The 26,663-nt window shown below is 38.9% G+C and overlaps 1 protein-coding gene across 2 annotated transcripts in view; it reads left to right on the forward strand.

The window, feature by feature from the left end:
- The window catches only part of LOC104594642 (sulfate transporter 4.1, chloroplastic-like), a 47,753-nt gene that overhangs the window by 4,736 nt on the left and 16,354 nt on the right, over positions 1 to 26,663 (forward strand). For both annotated transcript variants that reach the window (XM_010255033.3, XM_010255034.3), the window contains exons 5-11: positions 11,693 to 11,758; positions 11,850 to 11,957; positions 15,638 to 15,745; positions 15,821 to 15,886; positions 17,895 to 17,955; positions 18,117 to 18,244; positions 21,055 to 21,096. In XM_010255033.3, the coding sequence (XP_010253335.1) occupies positions 11,693 to 11,758; positions 11,850 to 11,957; positions 15,638 to 15,745; positions 15,821 to 15,886; positions 17,895 to 17,955; positions 18,117 to 18,244; positions 21,055 to 21,096 (579 nt within the window). The remainder of the gene's footprint in view (positions 1 to 11,692; positions 11,759 to 11,849; positions 11,958 to 15,637; positions 15,746 to 15,820; positions 15,887 to 17,894; positions 17,956 to 18,116; positions 18,245 to 21,054; positions 21,097 to 26,663) is intronic.

Genomic DNA, 26,663 nt, shown 5'->3' on the forward strand with positions numbered 1-26,663 from the left:
TAAAATTAAAATTTCCCTAATTTTTGGACCAGTGTCTTTGAAAATATGAATTATTCATGTGTTATACATTTTCCCAAATTATTCACATATTTTTCCATGGGAGCCATTGGTTGGTGTAACGGCAAAATGTTGGACTGACAAGCATAAGAATGCAAGTTTTAGTCTGAGAATGGCTACTAGGTGCAAAAAATAAATAAGTGTGTAAGGTTAGGTCCATATCCAGTCCATCCCTCCCAAGACTTCAGATAGTAGGTACCAACATTGGTCGGAAGCCTTATTTTATTCACATAATTTTCTGTATTTATGAAAAACATGCAATTTAGATTTTTTTTCAAAAAAGATATCAATAAATATATAACAAAGCCTTCTCCTAACTATATGGGTTTTCTACATGAGTCCTATTCTGCCATTATGCTATTTTCAGTGTCATATCCATTGTTAAAACATCAATACACATATTTGCATTCTATAGACAAATTTGCTAACTAGTAACCACTTATTGCATTCCAAAGATATAGTTTTTATTGACAGGAGCAGATACTGGGGAAAGCACAACTTGTATTGTGGAGGCATGCTTCAGAGTTGAGAGTTTGAATTACTCATAGCAACTGCAATTAAGAATATATGTAATGCAACTATACCAAAAAATGGATGAAGTCATTATTTCCATTAGATGGATACCATTATGTAGGAAGAGAATGATGATAATTAGGGCTGTCAATGGTTGGGGCAGACCTTGGTGGAGATATGGGATATTTATTAGGAGAATTCCTTTTTTCCCTTCTGGAGTTTCGAATTGGGGCTAGGGTGGTTGCCTCCTCCACATGGCAACCTGTACTAGATAGAAATCATAGAATTGAACAGAGATTGTTGGACCGGAAAGGGAAATTACTGTCATTTGGGGGGAAATAACACTAATAAAAAGTGTCCTCTCAAATTTTCCAATATACTATCTATCATTGTTAAAGGTCCGACATCAGTGGTGGAAGAGATTGAGAGGTTACAAAGGGATTTCCTATGGAACATTAAGGTGGAAAGAAAGAAATTCCATTTGGTTAAGTGGGACTTGGTGTGTAGAGCTAAAAAAGATGGGAGATCGGGAGTGAAGGGTGGGAGTCTTCAATAAAGCATTATTGGGGAAGTGGGTATGGATGCTTAGGAGGGAGAGGGAAGCTCTATGGAGAAGGGTGGTAGCATGTAAGTATGGGGTGGTAAACTTTGGGTGGGATGTGAGGGAAGTGAGGTCATCTTATGGGGTAAGTGTGTAGAAGGGGATCATTAAGTTTAATTCATTGATGCAGCCTTTCTTTTCTTGGAGAGTGGGGAATGGGTCTAGTTTAAGATTTTGGGAGGATGATTGGATTGGAGTTGGAAGGGTTTGTGACCTTTGCCCAAGATTGTATAGCTTGAGCAAGAAAAGGAGTGTCTATTGCCCAATGTTATGAGATCATCAATGGTGCAGTGGTTTGGTGCCCTAACTTTAGGAGACCTTTATTTGATTGGGAGGTGGAGTAATTTGTGGGGCTGTTGGCAAATCTGCAGGTGGTGGTAGTTGACCCTTAGGCTTCAGATGTCAAATGGTGGAAAGAATGTAAAGATGGAAGTTTCACAGTCAAGTCGATTATAATGTGCTAATGAGGAATCAGGTGGAGGCTGAACCAATAAAAGGTGTTTGGGGAAAACCAGTTCCTCCAAGGGTAAAAACATTTGCTTGGTTGGTTAATGGGTAGTGTTGAGCAAGAACTAGAGAAGAGAGGAGAGGAGAGGAGAATAGAGAGGGAGAGAAGAGAGGAGACTCGAGTGGACTGAGAGCCCTCCTTAACTCAGTGGGCGAGAGTTAGTATTATTATTTATACTGGCCCAGTCGTACAACATAAAGACAAGAGAAAATTACAATAGTACCCTTGCGGTACTAAACCTGAGAACATAAACAACTGTTAACACTCCCCCTCAAGTTGGAGCATAGATATCAATCATGCCCAACTTGTCACACAGATCATGATGTCTGGAATGGTTTAGACCCTTTGTAAAGATGTCTGCAAGTTGGTTCTCAGAATTGACATAGGGAGTACACACATCGCCTGTGATGACTTTCTCTCTGATAAAATGCTTGTCAACTTCAATGTGTTTTGTTCTATCATGTAGCACCGGATTGGCAGCAATGTTTATAGCTGCTTTGTTATCACAGAATAGAGACATAGGTTTGTCCACTAAGAAGCCCAACTCACTCAACAAATTCTTTATCCACATGCCTTCAGCTACCTCGTGGGCCATAGCACGATATTCAGCTTCAGCACTGGATCTAGCCACCACATTTTGCTTTTTACTCCTCCATGTAACAAGGTTCCCTCCTATAAATGTGCAGTAGCCACTGGTAGACTTTCTGTCACTTTGGAATCCAGCCCAATCAGCATCAGTATAAACCTCAACTTTTAAATGTCCGTGCTTTTGAAATAACAAACCAGCACCCGGATACTTCTTTAGATATCGGAGGATTCTCCCTACTGCTTCAAGATTGTACAAGGGCATAGACTTCTTGAACTGATGGGAGATCCTTAGAGCTGAGAATCTGAACTCTGATAGATTCATACATAGGATTCAGACCATGTAAGAAGGCAAACACCCTTTGTTGGGAGACAAGTTGCTTGTACATTTTTGCATCCTCATCACACTTCCAATCCACACTCTGGTAATGGTCCAACTCTTTCCAAACAGAGGTCAAGTCAGAGTAATATGCAGATAAAGACCTCTGCCCCTGTCTACAAGTGGATGATGCTGCCTGCAGTTGATAAATTTTGGCATAGTGTCGCAATTCTGAATAAGTAGATTTTGCTTGTTCCCAGATCTCATTTGCAGTTTCAGCCCACATGAAGTTTTTTCTTATTTGTGGTTGCATGGAGATCAAGAGCCACGACATAACCATATTGTTCTCCTGAGCCCATCTATCATATTCAGCATTCCCAGAGGGTGGTTCTTTGATTCTTCCATTTATATAGCCTATTTTCCCCCTTGCAGTGATGTATAATTTGATCCCTCTTGACCACTCTAGGTAATTTAAACCATCAAGAGGGATAACAGCCATAGGAATGGATAGGTCACCCCCACCCATTCCATTCAGCATTGAGGAAACTCTAGATGTGGCTGAATCTTCACTACTCATGATATCGGGATTAAAAAAAGAGGAACCAAATGAATATTGCCGTACAAGGCTATTGCTGAAAACAGGTCCTTCTGACCTACGGTTTCACTGGGAGTAAAGGCTGAACCCTGTTGATGCAACACTGGAACAGGTCTGTACGACCTACAATCCTTTTAGGAAACTAAAAAAAATACTGCAGTTGCAGTACATCACCAGATCTGAATGACCTACAAATGAACCGAGGTCATATGACCTCCCAACAGAATGAAAAAGATGGTGGAGTTCACCACACAATCAGTAGGCCTGATAGCCAAACAGTCACTGAGATTAACAGGGTAGCCGAACAGTTAATCAATAAGATCAATACAACATCAGCTTTAGGGCATCAACAGTCCATCATAGGGTTGAAGGAATAAAAAAAAAAAAAAACTCAGTTGAATACAGCAGCTTGTTAAGGAATACAGTCAATCAACAGTCCATCAATCGGCTGAACATTCACTCAATAACCAGTCAATCAGTAGGGCAGCCGAATGGTAGATGACCAATACCTCTTTTAACTTCAGAAGATAGCTTCTCTGTAAGCTAGAACTCCCTCTACGAACCTCAAGAGATAGCCTCTCTACTGTCAAACAGACGGTGGATGCAACTTCTGGGTTGGAAGATGAAAGGTCTCTATGACTTCTGGGTCGAACTGAGTACACCAGATTAGCAGTTCGATGGAGCCAGCTCTGGAAGATGAAAGGTCTCTATGACTTCTGGGTCGAACTGAGTACTCCAGATTAGCAGTTCGATGGAGCCAGCTCTGGGAGATGAAGAGTCTCTATAACTTCTGGACTAGAAGATGAAGAAGACCATCTGCTCGACATTGAACACCAGGTTTGCTTGACACCACCCTTCAGGCCTGGACGACTTGCTCTGATACCATGTTGAGCAAGAACTAGAGAAGAGAGGAGAGGAGAGGAGAATAGAGAGGGAGAGAAGAGAGGAGACTCGAGTGGACTGAGAGCCCTCCTTAACTTAGTGGGCGAGAGTTAGTATTATTATTTATATTGGCCCAGTCATACAACATAAAGACAAGAGAAAATTACAACAGTACCCTTGCAGTACTAAACCTGAGAACATAAACAACTGTTAACAGGTAGTATTCTTACTCAAGATATGTTGAAGAAAAGAGGATATCGATTCCCAAATAGATGTGTTATGTGTATGGATGAAGAGGAGAACATTTTACACCTGTTGGTCCAATGTAAGTTTGTGAAAGGCATTTAGGCCTCTCTCTTCAAGGTGGCCAGATGGGTGCCAACTAATACTGCTGAGGATCTTTGGTTGCTGGTAGAGAGTCCATGAAAATCCTAAATCTAAAAGCATTTGGAGCTGCATTCGCTTTTCTGTTTGCTGGGAGGTTTGGAAGGAGAGAAACCAAAGAATGTTTGAGGGTGTTAGTGAAGGGGTATTTCGGTCTTTGTACCTATTGAGAATGCTGATGTGTACTATTATGTTAGTTCGAGTGCCTCTTACTTAAATAAGGGCACTTATGTCTTTTCCAATATATTAATAATATAATAACAGGTCTGGCCGAAACTAGGGTTGACTTTTTCCTAATTCGAACCAGACCTTTTCTCTTCTTCTTCCTCTTTCTTCCTTCTTCTTTCCTCTCTTCCTTCTTGCTGTTTACTTTACTTTTCAGCTAACAAACAAAACAGACTTCTAGGGCAGGCCGAACTTCAACATGGTATCAGAGCCACATTAAACAAATCAGATTTGCTAGAATTCTGTTTTCTGCGCATTCGAACTAGGGTTTCTCTTGGATTTCTCAGCCGTTGGTTGGAGACTGGGAAAATGGCTGAAAAGGAGTGATCACCCTCTTCCCTTGGAGGTTTCTATGCCTCCGGTGGTGTCGTTGGTGATTGGTTGTTGTGGTTTCTAAGCCCTCCCCTAATTAATGTAGGGCTGGTGCGTGTGGTGCAGTGGTGTTTCATTCCTTCGTGTGGTTGGCCCTCAAGCGATGAGGTAAGGAGTTTTTTTTTTATGCATAATCTCTGTTATGGAACACATGAGAGGTGTGGTACAGATTGTATGATGGGTTTTCAGATTGCAGTATGCTAGGGTTTATGCTGGTTTGTGTGTGATTCGAAGGGAAGTAGTGTTTACTCAATGGTGAAACTTCCGGTAGCTGTAGAGTAGGGTTTGTGGTGTTACTAGTACGGCTTTTAGCCTTTATTATTGCTGAAATCAGTGTGCAGATTTCGGTGAAGTGTCTGTGTGTAGTGCTCAGGATTCAGTGATAAGGGAATTCAGCAATGGCAGATAACAGTGATAGTAAACCTAGTGTGATGATATCTACTGACTACCTGAATGTCCAAATGACCTCCATTAAACTGAATGGAGAGAATTATGTCCCTTGGGCCAAGTCTATAGAGGTTTTTCTGATGGCGAAGAAGAAGGTAAAGCACATAAGAGAGGAGAAACCCCCTACTAATTCTCAGGAGTACGAAGACTGGGAACAGGAAGATGCACAGATCATCACATGGTTGTGGAACAGTATGGAACCCAGAATCAGTGTGAACTTCATGTTTCTTGACACAGCCAAAGAGGTGTGGGATCATGCTAAGAAATTGTATTCTGGTCAGGATAATACAACTAGGGTATATCAACTGTATCAGGAATACTTCAATCTGCAACAGGGAAATCAGAGCCTTGAGGAGTACTATGCCAGTATGAGAAATATCCGTAATGAGTTAAATGTCTCTCATCCTCTCACTTCTGATGTCAAGGTTCAACAGCAACAGAGAGAGCAACTTGATGTGACTCGGTTTCTGGTGGGGCTGAAGTCTGAGTATGAACCAGTACGAGCCCAGATACTAGGACGATTTGCCCTTCCATCTTTAGATGAGGTGTCTGCTCGTCTTCGGAGGACTTCCATTGGATCTATGGAAAACTCTAATATCTCAGATAAATCAACATTTGCAGTGTCGAGAGGTCGAGGTGGCAGAAGTGGGGCTCGAGGAGCCCAACCTGGCCGTGGTGGCAGTAGTGGTCCAGTGTATGGCCGGAGTGGTAGTGGTGGATCTACACATATTTGTGGTGGTGGTCGTACTGGAGGCAGAGATTCAGGGGGGGCTCGTGGTAGAGGATGTGGCTCGGGTCCACGGAGGTGTACTCATTGTGGTTTGGATGGACATACTATTAACTACTGCTATGACTTACATGGTCCACCCTTGACGTGGGCCAACCATGCCATGACTAGTGACACCAGTTCCAGCTTTAGACAAGAGAACCGGTCAGCTGACCAGAGGCCTTCTACCTCTTCAGATGGTCCAGGCAAGGAGATGGTGAGTGTTCCTCGTGATGAGTATGAAAGGTTTGTTCAATCCACGTCGCAGCAGAACACAACTACCTTTGCGCACTCAGGTATGGCTTGTTTGGCATCCACACCCAACCCCTGGATTATTGACTCTGGAGCCTCCGATCACATGACGGGAACTCCAGGTGTGTTTTCATCCCTCACTCATTGCTCAACATCACAATCTGTTACCCTTGCTAATGGCTCCACATCATCTATTCGTGGTGTTGGTAATGTTGACCTAGACCCTGTATCCCTATCCTCTGTTTTATATGTACCTAAGCTTCCATTTAATCTTATGTCTGTTAGTAAGCTGACCAAGTCCCTTAATTGCTCCATTACATTTTACCCCTCTATGTGTGCTTTTCAGGATCTCAAGACAGGGATGAAGATTGATGTAGGGCATGAAGCCGGTGGACTGTATTATCTTGATGGTGGTGGAAGAACGTCAACGGCTTCAGTCATCTATTTCTCCTCTCCAGTGGCATTGTAAATTTGGTCATCCTTCGCTGAAAGTGCTGAAGTCCTTGGTCCCTTCATTGAGTCAACTTTCTGTTCTAGATTGTGAGTCGTGTCAATTTGGGAAACACCATTGTGTTCCCTTTAGTTCTAGGGTTGATAACCGTGTGTCGAGTCCTTTTTCTTTAATTCATTCAGATGTTTGGGGTCCTTATAAAGTGATGTCATATAATGGATACAGATATTTTGTTATTTTTGTTGATGACTTTTCAAGAATGACGTGGCTCTATTTAATGAAAGAAAGAAGTGAATTATTTGCCATCTTCCAGAAATTTTATGCTGAGATCCGCAATCAATTTGGCGTTCACATCAAAATTTTTCGTTCTGATAATGGCCGTGAATACTTGTCTTCATCTTTTCAAGAATACTTGGACCAACATGGCATTATACACCAAACTTCATGTACCTACACCCCACAACAAAATGGGGTTGCTGAGAGAAAGAACCGACACTTGTAGAAACGGCACGCTCACTCATGCACCACATGAATGTTCCCAAATCCTTTTGGAGTGATGCAATGCTCACCTCTTGTTTCTTAATTAATCGGATGCCCACGTCTATTGTTGATGGTCGTTCTCCTTTTAGTGTCTTGTTCCCCAACATGTCTCCGTTTCCCCTTCCTCCTCGGGTATTTGGGTGTGTCTGCTTCGTCCATAATCTGGGTCCCAGGACTGACAAGTTAGATGCACGATCCCTTAAGTGTATCTTCCTTGGCTATTCCCGGACTCAAAAAGGGTACAAGTGTTACCATCCCAGTTCTCGTCGTTCCTTGGTATGTGCTGATGTTACTTTCTTCGAGTCTACTTCGTTCTTCGTGGGATCCGGTGATGCTGCTTCCTCCACATCACCTCCTCCTCTTCCCCTTCCTGTGGCTGATCCTCCTCCTCTGGTTCCAATCGTGCCTATGTCCTTGCCTCCGGTGCCACCGTCCGTTGATTGTCCACCTATCCATCACGTATATACACATCGCCCACGTGTACCGGCTGCGACTCCTCCGACTTCATCACCGTCGACAGATCCAGCTCCAGATCCGACACCATCCTTCGACTTTGATCTTCCTATTGCCTTACGGAAAGGTAAACGCACCTGCACCCTTCACCCTATTTCCAATTTTGTTTCCCTTACTCACCTCTCCGCCTCCCATCGCCAGTTCATCTCTTTGTTATCCTCAGTGGTTGTTCCTAAGGATGTCCAGGAAGCCCTTACCTCTCTAGAGTGGTGTCGTGCTATGGAAGAAGAGCTCTTTGCCCTCCATCATAATCACACTTGGGACCTCACTGCTCTTCCTCCTGGGAAGCAGGCTGTCGGTTGTAAGTGGGTGTATACCGTTAAGTACTTGCCAGATGGTCGTGTTGAGCGCCTGAAGGCACGGCTGGTTGCAAAAGGGTGCTCCCAAACCTATGGCATTGACTACACAGAGACATTCTCCCCGGTTGCTAAGATAGGGTCAGTTCGTGTTGTCATCTCCCTTGCAGCTATGTATGATTGGCCTCTATATCAGCTAGATATCAAACATGCCTTTTTGCATGGTGATTTGCTCGAGGAGGTCTACATGGAGCAACCACCAGGGTTTGTTGCTCAGGGGGAGGATGGTAAGGTATGCAGACTTAAGAAGGCTATATATGGACTTAAATAGTCCCCTCGAGCATGGTTTGGTAGGTTCAGTGAGGTGGTCAAGAAGTTTGGTATGAAACAGTGCCAAGTTGATCACTCTGTCTTCAGTCATGACTCTCCGATAGGCAAAATACTATTGGTGGTGTATATAGATGATATCGTTGTGACTAGGAATGATAAAATGGGCATTGACAGATTGAAGGCATTCCTACAGGAACGCTTTCAAACAAAGGACCTTGGCAAATTGAAAATACTTTTTGGGCATAGAGGTAGCAATATCTAAGCATGGCATTAATTTGTGTCAGAGGAAATATGTGCTTGATTTACTGGAAGACACAAATACGAGGCTGAGCAGTGATATAGGTGAAGTATTTGAAGACCCTGGCAGATACCGACGACTTGTAGGCAAACTAAACTACCTAACCATACTCGGCCATATATTTCATTTGCGGTTAGTGTGGTGAGTTGGTTCATGCAGAAACCCTTGGTCCCACATTGGAATGCAGTGCTAAGGATTGTGAGGTACTTGAAAGGAGCTCCTGACCGTGGTTTGCTGTACAAAAGTGGCAAAAAACTGGAAGTAGAAGGATACACCGATGCTGATTGGGCAGGTTCTATGTCTGATAGACGGTCTACCACAGGCTATTGCACCTTTCTAGGGGGTAACCTGGTAACGTGGAAAAGTAAGAAGCAAACAGTTGTGGCAAGAAGCAGTGTAGAAGCAGAATATAGGGCCATGGCACATACTGCTTGTGAATTAGTATGGCTAAGGAACCTTCTACAGGAGATAGGATATGACATCGGTACTCCAATGAAGCTCTATTGTGACAATCAGGCAGCGGTTCATATCTCTTCCAATCCGGTGTTTCATGAAAGAACCAAGCACATCGAAGTTGACTGTCATTTTGTGAGAGAGAAGGTGCTGAATGGAGTGATAGAGACTGCATATGTTAATACGGGAAACCAGTGGGCAGACTTGTTTACAAAAGGTTTGAGTCGGGGGAGAGTGGACTATATATGTAACAAACTGGAAATATATGATATATACTCACCAGCTTGAGGGGGAGTGTTAGTGAAGGGGTATTTTGGTCTTTGTACCTGTTGAGAATGCTGATGTGTACTATTATGTTAGTTCGAGTGCCTCTTACTTAAATAAGGGCACTTATTTCTTTTCCAATATATTAATAATATAATAACAGGTCTGGTCGAAACTAGGGTTGATTTTTTCCTAATTCGAACCAGACCTTTTCTCTTCTTCTTCCTCTTTCTTCCTTCTTCTTTCCTCTCTTCCTTCTTGCTGTTTACTTTACTTTTCAGCTAACAAACAAAACAGACTTCTAGGGCAGGCCGAACTTCAACAGAGGGGAAGATGAAAAGCTTAGAATAAGTTGGGGCGGCAATCAGTTCAAGGGTAGTTGCTTGGGTGCTGGTTCTTCTGGAATTTGATGGCCTCAGTAAAGAATACTTTGGATCAGACTTTTGGCAAACTTTAAATTCTTTATTTGACTTCTTGTACTTTGGATTATGACTTTTGCATGTTGGAGTAGTGAATTTATCATCTTTTCTTGGTTTTATGTTTACTGGGGATGACTCCTTGTCACCTATGTTTTATGTACTTCATCATTTTAGTAATAAAATTTTCTTCTTTATTTATATTAAAAAGAAGGTTTGGGCAGACCCAACTGAACTGAACCAACTCAATTATATAGGGTTTGGGTCTGCATTGTGTGTCCCAATACATACATACATACATACATACATACATACATACATACATACTATGTATGTATGTATTAGCATGTTAAAAAGACACCCCATTCTAATACCTATTTTGTTCTCATGATATATTTGTAATATTATCACATTATGATGTCAGAACTATGTCTGCTTAACAAAATAAGTAGGTTTATTGTCAAATTACAGGTTAAAAGTATATCTGTCAATTATAATTGGGTCAGACCCAGTAGTTCCAAATTAATAATTGGGTCAGTCTTAGGTTCTGGTTGGAACTGGTTCTTCACATTTATTTATTGGGGTGGGATCGAGTCTATCCTAAACTGGACAAGACCAAAACCATTGACAGCATTAACAAGAATGTAGCAATAGACAAATAGGAACCATGAAACATGATTTGTATGGGTGGCAAGTTTTTTGAAGTTCAATGTTGGTATAGATGTTAGATTTTCTCATTGACAGAATATCCAGTTTGGTGAACCTGAAAGAATAAGTTTGTACTTTTGGCAGTATGATTAATAATCTAGAAAAAACAATGTTATTTTCATATCATAATGTGATTTAAATTGTTTATTATGATTCTATATTTCATTATGTTGTATACGTCTTGACTAGGGATGGCAACGGGTTGGGGTAAACCTGCCTTGACCCAACCTATTGGGTTTGGGTTGAGGTTGACCTGTACCAAACCTGACCCATTGACATAGTAGCATTGGAACACTTGTAGATATATCCTTTACCAAGTATGGGGGTACTATTCATGGGATAGGGCAGGTTGGATTTGGTATTCAATTTTATTTAGTTGGATTGGGTTGACCTGTACCAAACCTACTCTTAACAGGGGTATGTATGAAATGATAATGTTCTATATGCCACCAGAAAACCTAGGTGGTGATCTGAGTGCACAACTTTTAATGAACAAGAGAAGAGCCTTGTTAATGATAAAGAGGTACTTTCTTGTTTAAGTCTCTAAAATAAAGACATCCCTCTATACTCTAGTTTTGATCATCATAAGCATCTTCTGTCTTTTCATTGGGGATATGGCTTACACATCAAAATTCAGATGTGCCCAAATCATCCCCTAAAAACTTTTTTAAACCCCAAAATTTACTCCAGGTTGAGGGTGACCATCTAAATTTTTTTAAATCCCTTAAAATTTTCCATAGGTAAAAAAGTACAATTTGCAATTTATTGCTTAAAAGGAATCTATAAGTACTGCCTCAATATTTGGACTGGTTGAATCTGATATTGTGCTGTAACATTAACAATAATTGTTTAATTTTGAGCATAATTTAAGAACCGAATATATTCTTTTCACTGACCTTGGATTTTTTCTATTGTAGTTTTCATGGCCCCCCTTCGTAATGGGGTCAATCATTCTTGCAATTCTTCTGGTCATGAAGCACTTGGTAGGAGTTTACTGGTGTCTTTTTTCTTTACATTTAGCATAAACTACTTTCTTAATCATCTTTTGATGCATTCATGCTATGGATGTTTTAGGGAAAATCAAGGAAGCATTTGCGATTCCTACGAGCTACAGGTCCCCTTACAGCAGTTGTTCTTGGTACAACTTTTGTTAAAATATTCCATCCATCTTCCATTTCTGTGGTAAGAATAACTTCTACTTTATTCACTTACTAATATTATATTATTGCATGATATGGTCATCCTCTGCTCTATTTTATGCCAATACAGAGATGTTGTAATTCATGTTAACTTTTTTTTGTTCATCTCTTTTGAGTATTTAGGTATATAAAGTAGAGATTAGCAATCTATTTCCTGAACTGCAATATTTGTTATCCTAACCCCCGTAAAATTAACAATGCACAAAGTTCCAAAAACTAAGATCTATCCATATATGGTTAGCTGAAGTAACTAATCAGGAAAGTTGCTTTGTTTCCCTGGTGAGACTCTCAAAGCATCTAAATAAACAGTGTTGCTTGGGACTTAGAGCTAAGAAGAGGACTTAGGAGGGGGAAGTTGTTCCTATTGCTAGATCTGCTAGCAGCTTTGTAAATGATCAGTCTTGATCCCTCTTGTCTGGATAGCAGGATTTTCTGGTTAAGGAAGTGTGGTATGAGCCAATCCCCCCTAAAAAAAACTCATACTTTTTTGTTGGGAAGTGGCCCTCAGTAAGATAAACATTAGTGACATGCATCAAAAAAGGGGGACTAACTTCTGTGTTTCCCCTCATATCTGTTATCTATGCAATGCTAGTGGTGAGACTTTGTCCCATTAGTACTAATCTCCTGCTCATTTGTGACTCCCCTTGGATTCAGATGGATTCCTCCTTTGGATGTTGCTAACTTATTCAGCTTAAGTCTCATTTCTATGACAAAAAGAAAGGGGGAAGGTGATGTGGAGAGCAACAAGAGTGGCTATTTTATGGTCAGTATGGGAGGAAAGAAATAACAGACTGTTTAAAGGGAAGTTTAAGAATGTAAGAGCTTTAATAGAAGGAATCAAGCTCAAGGTAATCCATTGGATCAAAACAATGGAGATCTTCAAGGACTTCTCAGTAGATGATTGCCTTAGAGGGTGGAATACAATAGCAGCCTCTTCAACTTTGAAGGTGACAAGTCAAGAAGTTTGGATTCCACCCACTTGCAATAGAGTGAAAATGAACTTTGATGGCAGTTCCTATGGAAATATTTGCCCTTCATGTATGGGGCAGGTTTTCAGAGATGGAAGTGGATATGTTTTGGCTCTATATTCAGGTCCAATATGAATTTGGGAACTTTCTGAAAGAAGAATTTACTTCTCTTCTATAAGGGTTAAAACTAGCTAAGCAGATGAATATGGATCAAATAGAGGTTGATGGAGATTTCATGGCGGTAGTGAGTGAGCGGGATGGTGAATAATAATGAGGGCCCATGGACGTACAGGCAGGAAATGAGGGAGATCAGGAGGCTAGCAAGAGAAGCTAAGGCCACTTTCAAGTGGGTCAATAGATCATCAAATTCTATGGCAGATACCTTAGCTAAGCAAGGGGTGTCAAGGGAACACTTATTTTTGAGCTAGTATGTACACATAAGAAAAAGGGGTAGCTTTTGATCTTTAGGCAACATCTTGTGAATCATTTGCAAGATCAATTATGAAATGTGGTATTTTGAATTGTGGATCCTGTACTTTCAAATCCTTGATTTAAATTTTATGAAAAACACAATTACCAAAATATAACAATAACAACATATATTGAGAGGTAGATATTGCAATTTTCAGAAGGCAAACCTTTAGGTTTTAGCACCCAAATCCTTGCAAATAGGATGGTTTGCCCTTACTGTTTCCTTATTCAGAGCAAAGTTTTCCTGTATCCCCACAGCAAAGAATGTATATTATACTGCAGTCTTCTAAGCCTCTAGCCAAAATCCCTTATCAAAAGTAGAGCCCTTTGTTCTACATATAAGAGATTTTTATGTTTGATGCTTCCATCCTCTGCCTTGGGGTCATATATACTCTCTGAAGACACTCTAGTCTGAAGGGATTTTTTTAGTTTATCAAGTCTATGCCCTGGGCTTCAGTTGTTGAGCCAAAGCCTTCAACAAAGAGACAAAACTTACTTCGAATAAATGTTATTATACATTTGAGGAGTTAAAAATTTGAACTCAAAGGCATTTGGTTAATTAAAACCCTATACCTTACTTCTATTACCTTTCAGGGAAACTAGTCTTTTTTTTTTTTTGTTATGTCAAGCAGATAACGGGTAGTGATAAGTAACACATAAAAAGAGGAAAGGAACTCTTACTACATTTTTATGCTTATTAAGGTGGTGAAGTAGGATAGCCTTGGAATGATCAAATTCACAAACCATGGAAAGCTTAAAGTAACAGAAATAAAGATTAAGAGAAAGAAAAAATGCTAAAAGAAAATAACTACAGGAGTTATTTTCTAGATTGTCTTCATAGTGCTAGCTCCCTGCCTGTGTAGCCTTTATTAGCTATCTTTTTAGCTCTTTTATGTACATCATCTCATGTACTTTTCCCTATTAATGGATTTCAGTTATCTTAAAAAAAACTACAGGAGTTGCATCTCTTTTCCTGAATCAAGTACAGAGTTTTGCCAAACAGAATACGAGGCCTTAAATGGAGTCATACCAAAGAAGAAAAGTTCTTGAGCATCATACTTAAAGAAAAGAAGCCAAGGGCAAACTTTTATTCTCAAGCTCATCATTCTCTTTTAGAGGAATATTATGGACCTTATATAGATGTATATCTCTAATCTAAAGACTTGTAAACACTCTCCAGATGACATACATAGATGCAATGACTTAAACTGAGTAGAAGTCGTAACTCATAAAATAATTAAAATTGAAATTTTAATGCATTAAATGTTTGACATAAATTTGTAATAAATAAGCAACTTAAACCTAATGCTTACCAAAACAAATCCTAAAGCATTAACTCAAAAAATAACCTAAAAATAGAAATCCCGCCATAGACTCACTGACTGTTCATAAATTAGCTCATTAAATTATTGTCTATGTCGTATATAATCTTGGTATTTTCAGGTACATAATTGAATAAACCTTCTAATGACACCAAAATGAAGTTAAACATGTAAATTTTGACCACAAGTTGAGTGGCAGACTTGAGATAGTTTTCTCTCCTGTTTCAGGTCAAGGCCCAAATAACTCACAAATTACTCTGAATTTCCTTTGCGTCTTGCATCAGGTAGCCTAGGTATAAATAATGAATAGGTGAAAAATGATTTTCTAAACCTTGTAAAGTAAACCTTATCTTGATATTTCATACAATGCAAGCACTTAAGGAATGACAATAGAATATTTCAATAAAATGATTTGTATTTCCTTGATCAACATATGCTTTATTCTATTATATTGAAAGGAAAAATGTTATATATTGATTTGCAGTGTATTAATTCTGTATAGTTAGATAAATATGAAAAAAGGCCGTAATTGCAAAATGTTTTTTTTCTTCTTTCAAAGAATGGAATGCATACTCAAAAAATGTGCATTAATGCATATATTGACATAACTGACAAATGAAACTCTTGTGAACATGGTACATTAATGGATGACAGCATAGAGCATTATGGTTGCTGTGTTAAGAGACAAGAGTGTCTACTCATTAGCCCATCTCTTGCAAGTTCCTCCCTTTCATGACCTTTTTTTCAAAAGAAAAAAGAAGAATGGAACTAATGTAATAACTACATCCCTCATCTGTTTTAGATAGGATTTTTTCTTATAGAATCAAAAAATTATAAATTATTTAGAAATGCACATAACATCATAAGAACGATAAGATCTGAATCCTTGATTGTTGGTTTAGGTAGGAGAAATTCCACAAGGACTTCCAAAATTTTCCATTCCTAAAAATTTTGGGTATGCAAAGTCTTTAATTCCAACAACTCTTCTTATCACGGGTGTGGCTATATTGGTAAGACATACTATTTGATCTATTTTCTTATGATGCCTTTTTTATTGAGGCTTAACTTCTACATTTGACTTCCAGGAATCTGTGGGGATTGCTAAAGCATTGGCAGCAAAGAATGGATATGAGTTGGATGCTAATCAAGAGGTATAGAAATATAATAAAGTTTTTATTGTAATTTTAGTACATTATCTTCTTTTTATCAATTGTAAGGTATATAGACAATTTCTGGGTGATGCTGCAATAGTGGAGTATCTAATTACCTTGGTGATGAAACTTAGCAAAGAGAACCTAAATTCTAGGTTAGCTCCCTAGTTTTTATACCAGCCAGAGAGTATATAAATTGAATAATATCATTACTTATTTACAAAATAACAATTAATTTCATATCAGAACATGGTAAATTATCATATCTAAAAATAGTAGATCTATTAGTTTCAATACTTTAACACAATTTTTGTAATATAATAAGTACTTAATAGAGAATTTGAATATCAAAAAACTATGAGAAAACTAGAAAAAGGATTTGTCCTTTTCTAATAAAATATTTAATAAATGAGTGTGTGTATGTGTGTATGCTTAATAACAGAAAATTGGGGAAATATAAGGGGAAAAACAGAAAAAAGCAGATGCCTTGTCATCTAGATGGGTACCTTCTTAATATAATTCAGGGCATTTAAGCTGGGTGCCCCATCAAGGGTGTATTGTCAACCAGGGGACACCTTGACAACTATATTATTAGTGCAGGTAGTCTTCTTATAATCTATTTATTTTGCTTGCCATGTTACTGAGTTGTTCTGGTCCAAAGACTTTAGCATGGAAAGTTTGTCATTTGTTGTGTTTGCGACACAAATGTGATAATGAAAAACAGAACACATCTAATCAGTAAAATATAAGTACACAAATTGATTCAAAGTGTCTATGAGTTCTAATTTTTTCCCCATCTGCAACAATTTTGATTCAGACCACTGCTCTTCACTATGTATGTGTTTGATTTGTGAACTCTGTCCAAATAATGTGTCTACATTTGGCCCTCAGTATTATAATGAAGTCCATATTTATTTATATATTGTGCTAGAAGTTTTTTGTAGAACATATTTTTTCCAAATTCTGTAGTGGTCGCAAAGAAATGTGATTGTATCATTTCAAACAAATGGCCACGAAAAGGAGAAAATTTAATTGCAGTGGAGCTTATAGTGGAATTCCTTTTTCTTATCACTCTTATTTCATCTATTTCTTGTGAGCAAGCAAATGCCTAGGCACCTCTTTTTGGTGTTTTGGAATCCCCTGTGGTAGGTTGATATTCCAACATGTGACATGTAATTTGCAGGCCTTGTTCTGATAGTTTTCATGGACTGATGACAAATAAGGTCATTCAGAGGCATAGATGGTGTTCATTGGCCTCATGTGCATACCCTTATCTTCATAATATATAGTTCAATTCCGAAGATGATGTATAGGCTGCTGTCGAATTGACAATTATCTCTACTTCTGTACTAACACCTTTTCTTGAAGCAAATGTTCCCTGTGGCAGCTTGCCTTATACTGTGCAAGATTTTATCTAGATTGTGGATATTAATAATATAATTTTATGTGTTTAAGAGTTGCATTAATGTGTGCCTATTGGACAGAAATATAACTGCAATTAATAATAGCAGAGGGAGAGGTTGTCATTTGGATCCATTGGACACCCTCTTTTTGCACCAATCCCCTTTTGATGCCCAAATTGACGCCATCTATGGTGTATCTGTTGCAGGTAATAAATGCCTATTACAAACATGTTGACGCAACCCTTATCAAAAAAATCTCTGTTTTTTATGCTTTAGTTACTCCAAGGATATTTTTTATTTCACTTCAGCAAAGAGGACCAAATTTCCCTTGTTCTTTACTGGTCCATGAGCAGATACATATTTATGACGTGTTATAGTAAACTGAAATCTTATAAATGTACCAAACTCACATGACGTGGCATGAGAGATTTTCAAAGCATAGAAGTAGTGTTTTTTTTTTTTGGGGGGGGGGTGGAGAAGTAGTGTATTTCAAGTGTGCCATGTAGCATTAATACTTGATCATTATGTATTCAAAGACTAGCTAGTGGAAGACATGATTTTTATTGGATGAAAATTCTAAAATATTTTACTCTTGTTGCAAACAGTTATTTGGTCTTGGTGTAGCAAATATATGTGGTTCTTTCTTCTCAGCATACCCCACAACAGGTGAGATGTTCATGAGGCCTGTATTTTTGTAAGTTTGGGTCCACAATTTACCATAACAAATCGAGGTTGATACACATATTCTTTGTTATATATAACATATTGAACATTTTAGCCTTAATGTCAATGATTCTGAAGTATAATACTTTGAACAAATTATGCAGGCTCTTTTTCTAGATCTGCTGTAAATCATGAAAGCGGAGCAAAAACTGGCTTGTCTGGAATTGTTATGGGAATCATAATGGGATGTGCTCTTCTGTTCATGACACCATTATTCACAGAAATACCTCAGGTCTGTTTTCTATAATGAAACAGTAAGTTATTGATCTAATTTGGTTATTGATTTTCAACTGGCGCCTGGATTCCAAGCAGTGTTGCACGGACTCAGATATGGGAGTCAGAATCTGACATCTGTCCGGGAGACCAACTTAGTGAACCCAAAAAATTAGGATTTGTGGACACGACTGGCATAACTAATAATAATAATTGTAATTGTAAAGGCATAGACATGGAAAAGGCCATAGACCCAGTTCAGTCCATCTTGAACCAAACCCAAGCCAGTTTGGTCCAATGGCTAATCTGGTTTACAAGACAGTAATTTAGGATGAGTCATGAAAGTGGTGTGTGCACAGACCAATGGTTGACAGATGGCCACCTATGTTGACATGGCATAGTGACCAGAAAAAACTCTCATTTAAGTAATAAGAAAATATAAATAAGATGGATTCTCAAATATGCGGGACCTGAGCTCTACTCCCCCCCCCCCTCTCTCTCTCTCCACCTCTCTCCCCCTTTGACCAACTTTCCTCTCTACATACCCTCCTATCTGACTGCTTTTCTTCCCCAACTTCTCTCCTCCATGGAACCACTTCCACTCCTTAGACTTTCGAGGTTTGACCATCGTCTTCACCTTGTCCATGGCCTTACAGCAACAACAACAACAACAATAATAATAATAATAATCTATTACATAGACTATTAAAAATACGAATGGGAGTGTGGAACTTTTGTTTGACTCAAATGCCCCTATTTTTGAATTTGGTCCCTCTCTAATTGAAAGGGCAAAGAATGTAATTTGAACTACTACTTTTCACCTCATTCAATTCCCTCTCATTAAGTCTTATGTTTAAGATATCAACTTCCATTATCTTTCATTGGATTCTATTCTTAACTAAAATACCCCTATTTTTTAATTTGATCACTCTTTAATTGTGAGGGCAGAAAATGTAATTTGAACTACTGTTTTTTTTTTTATAAATAAAATCATCTTCCATTATTTCAAAGATTGGTTACATGAAAATCCCTTTAGAGAGGTGAGAGGTGCTGCCTCTCCAAACAGGAAATACATAACTACAACAAATATTACATGAATGTTAATGTTAAACAAGAGTTGCAGTTGCGCCCATAACAATGTTTCCCTGTTTGTTCCTTGTTTTGCCAAGACATCGGCAAATGCATTAGCTGATCTCCCAACCCACTGTACTGTTATTGACATATTTCTTGTCAGCCATTTGAATTTCTTTTAACTCATTTTTGTAACCCCAAGTGACATCCTCCGGATTATTTAACCAATCCACCACTGTCTTAGAATCCCCTTCAATTTTGAACTATTGTTTTTCACGTCATTAAATCCCCCCACCCCCAATTAAGTCTTATGTTTGAGGTATTAACTCCCACTCTCTCTCACTGAATCTTATTTTTAAGCTATTTTTTCTCACCATTAAATTCTAACAATTAGATCTATATCCAATAATTTTAACAATATAAAACCCATATTTTTAAAACTGACCCAAAAAAACAAAATTGTTCTCCCATCAAGGTGATGGGTAAGCAATTCAACCATTCGGATCAAATGGGTCAATCCATTATGTCATATTTGAATAACAAAACTTTTAAAATAGAAATAAATACAGAAAACAAAAAATGTAGAAAATTTATATTAATCATGTTAAAGAAAACTAAATATGATAAACAATAATTATTTTTATTGATGTTGAAAATGAAATAAAAAATTTAAAAGTAACCCAAAAATGAAATTGTTTTCCTATTTGGTGACGAGTCAACAGTTCAACCTTTTTGGGTCAAATATCTCAACACTTGATGTCAGAATTAAATTATAAAATAAAAAAGATAAAAACACACAGAATGAAAAATATAGGAATTCACTAATATTTTATATTAATCATGTTAAAGAAAAATAAGTGTGATAAACAATAATTACTTTTATATAGAAAATTTGGATACATATCATCATCATCATCATCTAAAATTGCCACATGCAAAGCACATGCACATTTGCTACTACCAGAAACAATAATAACAATAGTAATTAAAAAAATAAACTTGTATTAGGATTCAACTATCATACCGGAAAAACTTCCAGCCAATCAATTGGTATCATAAACAAGGTGATCAATCAGATGGTATTCATCAAAATTCACGGGGGTGCTTTCTCTTTTGGGAGCAAAATAGCTTAAATAGTTAAATTACTTTTACAATTGATAAGTTAAACCAGAGACTTTTCCTATTTTCCATGTGACCATGCTAGTTGTTTTTCATTTTTTTCCTAATCTCGATGCTAATTGGAAAAGATTCAATAAATAATGAATTATAAGTTATGTACAAATTAGAAAAATGCAAATGCTAGAATGACTTATTAAACAATTTAAATGGTTGTACCGCTATTAATAGAGGTATTCAAAGTGAAGGTTTGTAATTTGGAGTGTCGGAGACTATAGGCATTTTGGTAAATTCGCCTGATTCACAATGTAGCAAAGTCCGACACATATTTTGGAGGGTCAGGCAAGAGTCAACTTGGGGATACAACTCAAGTTGCAAGTCCCCTACAAAAGTGGGGTGTCCATACAACACTGTTACCAACGCTCAAAACTATGATTTACAAAATATGGTTGCCTTTGCCTGCTTTAAGATTTCTAAATCATGTGTTATGGAGTCCATGGTTTTGCCATTTTCTAGATAATACAGGTAAACTAGTAGCTACTGGGTGGTTCTTTTTTGTTGTTTCTATGTCTACTCTGCTGTTTTTGACCTCTAACGGTGCCATTAAAATGGTAATTATTGGTTAACTTGTCTCTATTGCAGTGTGCTCTGGCTGCCATCGTGATCTCTGCTGTAATGGGTCTGGTGAGTAGACCAGTTTGGATGAAAAGGAATTTACCCTTTTAAGCCTTTTGAAAGTCATTTCAATCAAGACCGTGCTCTGTGTTTTATGGTGGAAAGTCATTTCAATCAAGTACATCCACTGTCCTTCAATTACTCCAATTAGTGACATTTTTATAGGTCTTGCAACCTGTAGGACCTGTACCATGTGAAGCAGGATAATTGTATACCAAAAACTAGAAGAATCATATGGCCATTGTTATTTTTTGTAATCAAGCTTAACACTTTTTTATGGAGAAATTTTGGCAAACAAAAATTCTGTAACTTGAGAAATCCAGTTACCAAAAAGAACCCCCAACAGTTTAGGTTTTTAGGTAAGTTCTTGTAATAATGGATAGCAATTTTGCTACAATTTACCAGAATTTCTAATATATTTTCCCATTTAACATATTTCAGATTACCTATTAAAAAGGTCCTCGATGAAAAAGTTTTATAGACTTCAAATGCTTCCTAGTATATTGTTTTTAGTTTTTGGAATGGACCTATTGTGTTGCATTTTGACATTTTACACTTGTGAATGTCAACTCCATTGGTTACTGTTTCACTGTTGCTACAGTAGTCCGAACCAGTAAGGAGAAGAAGAAAGAGAAGGAGAAGAAGAAGATGAAAGAACTGTCGAACCTGATAGCTAAACCCTATCAGTCGACCTCTTAATAGTGATTAGGCTTCTAATTAAATGTACAAGGACTAAACTGCCCCTACTTAAGTATGGGACAGAGAACCTCTAATAAGACTGCCACATAAGCTCATAACTTAACCAAGGTGAGTTGACTAATCTACCCTTATTCGGCTAACTCTAACACTCCCCCTCAAGCTGGAGAATATATGTCATATAATCCCAGCTTGTTACATATATAGTTCACTCTCCCTGAGCTTAAGGCTTTTGTAAACAAATCTGCCCACTGATCACCTGAGCTTACATGTTCTATGCTTATCTCTCCAGTAAGAACCTTCTCCCTCACAAAGTGGCAATCAATCTCTATGTGTTTTGTTCTCTCATGAAAAACAGGGTTGGATGAGATATGGAGTGCAGCTTGATTGTCACAGTACAACTTCATAGGTTTATCCATGTGGAACCCGATTTCTTGTAGGAGATTCCTCAACCACAGTAATTCACATGTAGTGTGTGCCATGGCTCTGTACTCGGCTTCAGCACTGCTTCTAGCCACAACCATCTATTTTTTACTCTTCCACGTCACAAGATTTCCTCCAAGAAATGTGCAGTAACCTGTAGTAGATCTTCTATCAGACACAGAACCTGCCCAATCTGCATCCGTGTACCCAACTACTTCAAGTTTTCCTCCTGGTTTATACAATAGCCACGACCCGGAGCTCCCTTCAAATATCTTACAATTCTAAGAACTGCATCCCAGTGAGATATACGAGGATTCTACATAAATTGGATCACCACACTGACTGCAAAGGAGATGTCTGGTCTCGTGATAGTCAAATAGTTCAGCTTCCCCACTAGTCGTCTATACCTTCCAGGATCATCAAATATTTCCCCTGTATCACTGTTCAACTTAACATTTGGTTCCATAGGAGTCTCAGCCGGTTTTGCACTTAACAGTCATGTTTCGTCCAATAGATCGAGAACATATTTTCTTTGGCATAGGTTTACACCTTGTCTTGATCTAGCAACTTCTATACCCAAGAAACACTTCAATGTCCCAAGGTCTTTTGTTTGAAAATGATTTTGCAGAAAGACCTTGAGTTTGTCGATCCCCAATTTGTCACTACCAGTTATGACAATATCATCCACATAGACCACTAATAAAATCTTTCCAGCTTCTGAGTCATAGTTAAACACTGAGTGATCAACCTGGCATTGTTTCATTCCAAAATTCTTCACCACTTCACTAAACTTCCCGAACCAAGCACGAGGCGATTGTTTCAACCCCTAAATTGCCTTTTTCAGTCTGCACACCTTACCAGCCTCCCCCTGAGCAACAAACCCAGGTGGTTGCTCCATATATACCTCCTCTATAAGGTCACCATGAAGGAAGGCATTTTTTATGTCAAGTTGAAATAAGGGCCAATCATACATAACTGCCAGGGAAATTAACACACGGACAGAGCTAATCTTAGCCATTGGAGAGAAGGTCTCCATATAGTCCACTCCATACAACTGTGAATACCCTTTAGCAACAAGTCTGTCTTTCAGACGCTCCACACTACCATCTGGCAAGTATTTAACAATATACACCCATTTACAACCCACAACATGCTTACCAGGAGGAAGAGTAGTGAGCTCCCACGTGTGAGTATGCTGAAGAGCAGAGAGTTCCTCCTCCATTGCCTGCCTACACTCAGGTGAACTAAGAGCCTCTTGGACATTGTTAGGTATGGAAATAGATGACAATAGTGAAACAAACTGGCGATGTGAGGCGGAAAGGCGAGATACTGAAACAAAATTGGAAATGAGATGGAGAGTAGAACTACGTTTACCTTCCGTAAGGCAATGGGTAGGTCAAGTCCTAAGGGTTCAGCAACAGGAGCAACGACAGGATCCACGAACAAGGTAGAAGCTGGAGGAGGGGCCGGTGTCGTTCGATGTGTATACACTTGCCGAATTGGTGGTCGTTCAGTAGGGATCTGCACTGGATGAGGTGACGAGTCAACTCCAACAGGAACACCCGGAACGGGATCACTGACCGGAAGAGGAAGAGGAAGTAAAGGTGGAGATGAAGATGCTTCAGTTCCTGAGAAGAAGGGAACAGACTCAAAAAATGTGACATCAGGACAAACATAGCACTTCCGAGTAATGGGATTGTAACACTTGTACCCTTTTTGAGTCCGAGAGTAGCCAAGAAAGACACACTTAATGGAGCGTGCATCCAACTTGTCTATTCCAGGACTCAGATTGTGAACAAAGCACACACAGCCAAAGATACGAGGTGTTAATGGAAAGGGAGACAAGGTGGGGAACAAGATAGAGAAGGGAGACCGACCATGAAGAATAAAGGAGGGCATCCGATTAATGAGGAAACACGCAGTAAGTACAGCATCACTCCAAAACCGTTTAGGAACACTCATATGATGAAGAATAGACCGAGCTGTTTCAAGGAGATGACAGTTCTTTCGTTCAGCCACCCCATTTTGTTGAGGAGTGGATGCACAAGAAGTTTGATGAATGATGCCATGCTGTTCTAAATACTATTGAAAGGAAGTTAGAAAATATTCACGACCATTATCTGAACGAAGAACTTTGATTGGAACACCAAATTGTGTACGTATTTGAGCATTGAATTTTTGAAAAATGGAAAATAATTCACTCCTTTCTTTCATTAAATAAATCCATGTCATTCTTGAACAATCATCAATAAAAGTGACAAAATACTTGTAACCATTATAAGACTCTATTTTGATCGGGCCCCAAACATCTGAATGAACCAAAGCAAAAGGACTCAACATACGACTTTCAACTCTAGGACTGAAGGAAACACGACGATGTTTCCCAAACTGACACGACTCACACTGTAACACTGACAAATGACTCAAAGACGGAACTAGTATCTTGAGTGCCTTGAGAGAAGGATGTCCCAGTCGACAATGCCACTGTAGAGGAGTGAGTGAAGTCTGAAGTGCAACTGACGATCCACCACCGTCAAGATAATACAATCCACCAGCTTCATGCCCCCCACCAATCTTCTTCCCCGTCCTGAGATCCTGAAAAACACAAGAGGAAGGGAAAAAAGTAACAGAACAGTTAAGAGTCTTGGTTAATTTACTAACAAACATAAGATTGAATGGAAACTTAGGGACATATAGAACAGATGATAAAGAAAGAGAAGCCATGTCAACATTGCCAACACCACAGATGGGAGAGGAGGAACCATTGGCAAGGATAACAGTTTGAGATGTGGAAGTTTCAGAGAGAGAAGAGAACACACCTGGAGTCCCGGTCATGTGATCAGAGGCTCCAGAGTCAATAATCCAAGGAGAGGTTTTAGATGACAGGCAAGCTATACCTGAGTGGGCAAGAGTAACAGTAGTGTGTTGTGAAATGGATTGAAGGAACCACTCATACTCATCACGCGGTACACTCATCATCTCCCTTCCAGAAACAGATGTAGATGTGGAAGGAGTTAGGTCTGCCTGTTGATTATCACTGGCATCAACCCCACCAGCAACAGCATGATTGGCCCATTTAGAGGGAGGGCGGCCATGAAGATCATAACAAAAATTTACGGAATGTCCTTCCCTGCCACAATGGGTACACTTCCTTGTAGAGCTGCCTTTAATCTGAATTCCCAATCACCAACAAAGTGCTGCTGTCAAGAGTTTGATGTTCCAGAACCTACAGCAGTCCCTAAACACAATGATAGATACACACGCCTTTGTTCTTATCCACACCACTACTGATTTCACAAAAAAAAAAAAAAAACACAGACTACACCGACATTAATTCAGCACTTACTAACCACATGCAAGCTCTCTTACAACTACTCAACAGAGTTTGTGCATCACAAGCACCACCACACAGCCATAGCTGTCACACACAATACAGACCTGCTTTAACGCTTTTAAGAGGGCACCACAAGACCAACAAAAACTCAACTAGTACCATTGCATTACACCTTGCACCATTCGGCCACCTACAGTAGCAGCCCTTACACCATTTGGTCACTGTAAACACAGCCTGTTCTTGGAATTTTTCCAAGAACCAGGGCAACAACCAACCTAGTTCTCTAGGTTCTGATCAGTCCTCTCAAGTTCTTGAAGATTTTCAACCCAGAAATACTAACAGCACACAGAGGAGAGATAACCAACCTTCGTTTGAGAGCTTCAGCCAACCATTCACTGCTGAAGTTGTTTTCTTAGGAAAGGAGGTTCTGTGCACCAGAAAAAAGAAGAGCTGTGATGTTTCAGGCCTGGGACGAACCACTTTTCTCCATTGACAGCCCAGAGAAGAAAAAGGAGAGAACTGAAGCACAAACTGAAGTTGTCACGCTCTGATACCATGTTTCTACTGTTGCTACAGTAGTCCGAACCAGTAAGGAGAAGAAGAAAGAGAAGGAGAAGAAGAAGAAGAGAAGAAGAAGAAGATGAAAGAACTGTCGAACCTGATAGCTAAACCCTATCAGTCGACCTCTTAATAGTGATTAGGCTTCTAATTAAATGTACAAGGACTAAGCCGCCCCTACTTAAGTATGGGACAGAGAACCTCTAATAAGACTGCCACATAAGCTCATAACTTAACCCAGGTGAGTTGACTAATCTACCCTTATTCGGCTAACTCTAACAGTTACATTATATGAATTTCAATTTATATTCCCCACAATCTTTTCCTGAAATCAAACAAGCTTAATCTTTTATTTTTAACCCCTAAGTTTACTTGAGGTGGAGGCAGGCGACCTTAAAATTTTATTAACAAAAGAGGAAGAATTACACCTACACAAAGTAGCTAAAGAAATGGAGAACAAAGAAAAATTATTCAGAAAGTTTACTCCATTTCAAAATTTTCCTCAAAATTCAGTATTTGGAAGGATGAAATTTCCCTTACAATCATAATTGTCTAACTAGATGTT

The sequence above is a fragment of the Nelumbo nucifera genome, chromosome 2 (assembly GCF_055504915.1).
Source record: "Nelumbo nucifera cultivar China Antique chromosome 2, China Antique-T2T, whole genome shotgun sequence".
NCBI lineage: Eukaryota > Viridiplantae > Streptophyta > Magnoliopsida > Proteales > Nelumbonaceae > Nelumbo > Nelumbo nucifera.